Raw genomic sequence first — 5,259 nt, forward strand, 5'->3', positions numbered from 1 at the left:
TGAGTGAGTGTTTGTGTGAGTGAGTGAGTGCGTGCGTGCGTGCGTGTGTGTTTGTGTGTGTGAGTGAGTGAGTGAGTGAGTGAGCGAGTGAGTGAGTGTGTGAGTGTAAATGTCTCTACTCCGCTCGGCCATCATTTGCATTCTGTCATTACTAGTCCAATTTACTGACAATTATTTTATAGGTCGCTACGAACTGTCTTTGCCCCATCTTCACTGTCATATATGCAAAGAAACCAGGATACCAGGTGTGGTAGAAATGCAGAACAGTGGCTACTGGCCTGCAACCATGAACTCCTGCACCATCTATGATGAAGAAGTCTTCATGTCATTCGAAGACTTAAAAATGGCTGCACCAGGAATGTCCCGTTTAGCATTCTTAAGAATGCTTAACATGAAAACAGAGCACTATGGCAGAGTGAGTACCTTTCTCATACACTGAGCATTAAAACTGTGTATTGACAATAGACAAAAATGTCTATTGTTGAGCTCCAACCTCATACGAGCAAAGCAGGAGATGAGCAGTGTATGGTCCTGTTTTTTACTCCTGGTTTAAGATGCATTTTGGTTGATCAGATCACAAATAGACGAGGGAGGCACATTCACAATTACATCTGTATTTTAAATCTGTCTACACTATGACAACAATCTGGTCAAATGGGTTTTCGACTACCTCTGGAAGTGGACAAGCTCAAAATGTTTTAGACCCCAATTAGACCTGTATTTAGTGACGTCCACTTGTGATCAACCAAATTACATCTTAATACCAGGTGTAAACAGGAACATAGATGTGCTCAAACCAGCCCATCTGGAAACAACAATCATCCATTTGATTATCTAGTAATCAACCAATCATGCAATGTAGTTCATAAACTTAAGATGACCCATATATGCATGATTTTGTTAACATTAATGAACCAAATGTTAAAAACAGCTGACTCGATTTCCACACACAGAACTGTCTCTAGCATTTACCCAGAATGGTGACCCAAAAAAAAAGTGTTCTGTGAGTAAAAACACCTTGATGACGAATAACAATTGTCAGACAAACTGACAAAGTTTATGGTACCTCTTTTGTAAAATTGTGAACAGAAAATAATATCATTTTAGAATGGCTTTGTGCTATTTTGTTTGCACAATGAGGACCTACATAATATTATTCTTCCTGTTTTCATGTTTTGGTGATCAGTATATTTAACTTATAGATGATAGTAAATGTGGAAAAGATTTCTATTAAAGTCTTTAAATTATAGGTTTGTTCATTATGTTTCCATGCATCTTCTAGACTGGCACTTTATGTGGTGATGCATTTCTGAAGAGTTTTTTTGAATGGAGCATCTGTCGTTATGAGGTAGAAAAGTTTTGCGGTGAACAAAATTTCATGTGCCCAGCTTGTTCCCCTCTAATGCTGGCAGTTGCTGTGGACGGCAACAGAAAACTTCACCGGTTCAAAAAGGCTGGGAAGTAAGTGTTTAGTTGTTGTTATTGGTTGAATTTTACTTTTTGTATTTTTTATAATATTATGACTTAATGTCTTATGTCAGTAATACAAAGACCATAGAGAAGAATGTTTCATACTGTGAAGACTCTTTTTCTATTATTGTCACAACAATTCTTTGAATTACCCTGAAGTTGTTCTTTCTTAAGTTTGTGTTCATTGTTGTTTAAAAATCTGATCTAAAAAAATCAATCTAATTTGTTTTATTAGTTCAGAGGGCTCTGGCTACTTCGAAGGGTTGTTTCTTTGCAAAGATGATGAGGTTTCCTCTTTTGTTCAATATATCCGTGAAAAAGTGCAACACGTAAGTTTACTACACTGCCTCAGATTGCTTGCATGTACACATTATGATTCATGATTTGTTTGTTACACTGATTTCACATAGAAAGTCATGTGTACACAGTTCATGAATTAGGCATATCGGCTTGTTTTTTCTGTCTATCCCAAATGCCCGATTTTCCTTTTATTATCTTGTATTTCATGTAGGTGGGAGGCAAAGGTGTCTGTGGATCTGCAGAGTTTGCAGCTGCGAAAGAGTTTTCTAGAAAGACCAGCAGTAAACTAGATGAGGAGGGAATTGAAGTCGCTGTCTGTAGGCATGGTGTTCTTTTGAGGGCACTCAATATGTTCAGAGGAGAGATCTATGCATATCCTTTGTACTTGCAGAAAGAGCTCTGCACAGAAAATGCAACTTTCTTTTGTGCTGACATCATGTGCAAATACTGGCCATACCTAATCAAAGTTTGCCAGGCCTGCCCGGAACTGAGAAATCTTATGAACATGAAGCCATTCCTCTCAGTAATGCACGCGAAAGTACATGGCATAAAGTGTGAGGTATTTCACACCAATGCGTTCATATTGCCTCTTTTAAATGTTATGTTATATATTCTGATAAAACCTGCATGTAATACGCTTTTCCTCACTCAATAGATCAAATGGAGTGGAAGCTTTCAAACTGGTGCTGCATATACCATGGGGGAAGAAGTGGAACAAGCGAATAGCTTTTTATCAAGGATTGGTATAAGCACTAAGTTCATGTCCAAAGCAGGTTAGTAGGTTTATTTGTATTGTGGCCCTCAATTAACTATTTTCCAAATATTTAAATTTTCAAGTAACATTTATCAAAAGAAATATGAGGCTTTGTTGTTAAGTGTATGTATGAAATTAGTTTGTTTTGATTGACAGGACGCACAGATTTGCTCACATTGCAGTGTATGGGGTGGAACAAAATGAAGGTTCAAAATATGTGCCAAACTCTTTGCACAAGATACCAAAAGGCAATCTTTATTTATATTATTCTTTATTATCTGTTAAATGTGAAGCATCAATCTCTTCTAAAGTGCTAGGAAAGTTTTTCAATGAAAGTTGGTTTTCAGGCATTTCCTCACAAAATGTCCATCTCGTCTTCATCAAAGTCAAAATTATAGACAGACACATTATTGAATTAATCAAATTATTGAATTGTTCTACATATTGATTATACCTTTCAAATATTCAGAACATAGTTTGAAAAAATTTATGTAAAATCCTAGACTAATGATTTCTACAAAACTGTAAACCAATAGATGTGCTGTGGAATGACCTCAGACCTACAGATCTATTCACACCACATATCCTAAAATATAGATGAGATGAAGCAGTGTGGTACATCTATGTAGAAAACCAACTTATCACATAATCTTACCATTGTAACTAACCACATCACTGGTTTACTGGTTTGTATGTTTCAGACTCAGCAGAATCTCAAAAAAGAGACCGAAAGCCTACAAAACATGAAAAAAGAACTGGCTGTAGATGATGGTGCAATCCATCAGTGGGTCACAGATGTACAGGAGTGGGCCCACACTAGTATGTAACCGCTACAATAAGTACATTTATACTGTCATTTAGTGTAAAATTGCAAAACACTATCACTGCATTGTGCTACAACTTGTGATTGATCAAACAGTTTGTTTAATTTATTAAAATTGACATGTCATTTTTACAGAAACTGTTAGGGACAGTGATGCTGCAATCCAGCCAATAAGGAACACAATAGAAGAATTATCTTTGTGCATTAAACAACGGCAGCATCGTCTTTACAGACACACTGGTATTTTAAATATTTAGTGAAGAACGTATTCATCTACTTTGGCATTATTACTACTACTACTACTATTATTATTGTTGAAAATAACAAATGGCAATAAACAAAATGCCAATGTCAATTGTGTTTCAGCCACAAACAAAGGACGAAATAAAATAAGAAGAAAAATAAACGAGGAGAGAAAAAAGCTGGCTTCTGCAATTGAGCAGCACAATGACCTTGCTGACCCTTCCCTTAAGATTGTGTCTGTCGAGGAGGTCCTTCAAAATGACTATGTTTTCCCCTGGCAGCTAGCAGTGCAAGGTCAGTGATGCATAGCGTCAGTATTCACATTTTTTTAATCACACATTATTTAATCAATATTTATTTATTTATATTATTTACCTGTATTATGTAGATGATGTCAACCTCTTAACAAAGAAGAAGGTCTTTGACAAGGTGATGCTAATTCAACGACTAGAGGAAGAACAGATTATCCTCATTCAAGAGGCAAAGCAGCACTGGCTTTATCTAAGAAGTCAGGAACACAAACTGAACGGTTTGCTCGATAACATAATTTCAGATGGTAAGAACCTAAAAATGTTTTTAATTTAAAAAATATTATTTCATAATTACAATTCATAAAATACATCATTTCTCGATCTCAAATGAAATAATTACTTAATTGTCATGTTTGTTTGTGTGTTTGTTTTCTAGTTAACCCCTGGAATCTTCCAGACGATGGGATTCAAGGACTTCGGTGTGTGTTGCAGAGAAAATTGCATCAGCTAAGAGCTCACCAGGACACTGTCAAAATAAGTTATCAGGCAATAGACAGCATAATGGAACATATTACCGTTGAAGAATGTGAATATTCAAGCTGGCCAGAACACCCGGAAGACCTTTACTCAAGCAGTACTGATCAGAGCTCTGATGAAGATGATGAACTTCTGCTGTAGTTATTAATATAAATAACATGCTAAATACCTTGCATGTTATTTGTCTCTCTCATGCTATTATATCTTTCTCTTTTACTCCCCTTCTGCTTCTCAATCTTTGTTTCCTCTCTTTCACTTAGTTTTAATCTTTCCCTCTCTGTGTCTGCAAATGAGTGCTTGCACCATGGGAGAAAAAAAAGATGAACTTTACCTGAGTAGGAAGCTCGTAGGAAGTAGGAAGAGTATTAAGAAGCTGACATGGAATTATCCATTTTGTTATTTTTCTGTTCTCTCTTATCCAGTGGGTTTTACAGATTTACCCTACAGTGTCTTGCTGGGATTGGGGGATGTATGGGAAGTGTTTTGAGACATGTTTTTATTTTGTGTAAAATAGGAGATTTTTTCAAAGTAACAATTTTAAATGATGTTAAATAAAAAAGTGGCCATATTTACGTGTGTGTGTGTGTGTGTGTGTGTGTGTGTGTGTGTGTGTGTGTGTGTGTGTGTGTGTGTGTGTGTGTGTGTGTGTGTGTGTGTGTGTGTGTGTGTGTGTGTGTGTGTGTGTGTGTGTGTGTGTGTGTGTGTGTGTGTGTGTGTGTGTGTGTGTGTGTGTGAGAGAGAGTGTGTGAGAGAGTGAAAAAAACAGCTATAGTTGTATTTTGAGTGACAACTGATCTGGTATACTAGTATTGGTATACTTTTATACTACAAGCTAATTTTTATATATTTTATGATTAATAGATGAAGTAATTATTAAATTG

The 5,259-nt window shown here is 36.2% G+C and overlaps 1 protein-coding gene across 1 annotated transcript in view; it reads left to right on the forward strand.

Annotated features, from left to right (window-relative positions):
* Positions 1-4,948, forward strand: part of LOC307133689 (uncharacterized protein) — a 9,884-nt gene extending 4,936 nt beyond the window's left edge. The window contains exons 7-17 of the mRNA XM_079828898.1: positions 183-415; positions 1,283-1,461; positions 1,706-1,799; positions 1,982-2,329; positions 2,426-2,543; positions 2,681-2,772; positions 3,226-3,343; positions 3,483-3,587; positions 3,714-3,884; positions 3,979-4,146; positions 4,278-4,948. Of these exons, the coding sequence (XP_079685024.1) occupies positions 183-415; positions 1,283-1,461; positions 1,706-1,799; positions 1,982-2,329; positions 2,426-2,543; positions 2,681-2,772; positions 3,226-3,343; positions 3,483-3,587; positions 3,714-3,884; positions 3,979-4,146; positions 4,278-4,519 (1,868 nt within the window). The 3' untranslated portion in view covers positions 4,520-4,948. The remainder of the gene's footprint in view (positions 1-182; positions 416-1,282; positions 1,462-1,705; positions 1,800-1,981; positions 2,330-2,425; positions 2,544-2,680; positions 2,773-3,225; positions 3,344-3,482; positions 3,588-3,713; positions 3,885-3,978; positions 4,147-4,277) is intronic.
* Positions 4,949-5,259: the final 311 nt, after the last annotated feature.

This window comes from Gobio gobio (assembly GCF_949357685.1).
Source record: "Gobio gobio genome assembly, chromosome: 11".
NCBI lineage: Eukaryota > Metazoa > Chordata > Actinopteri > Cypriniformes > Gobionidae > Gobio > Gobio gobio.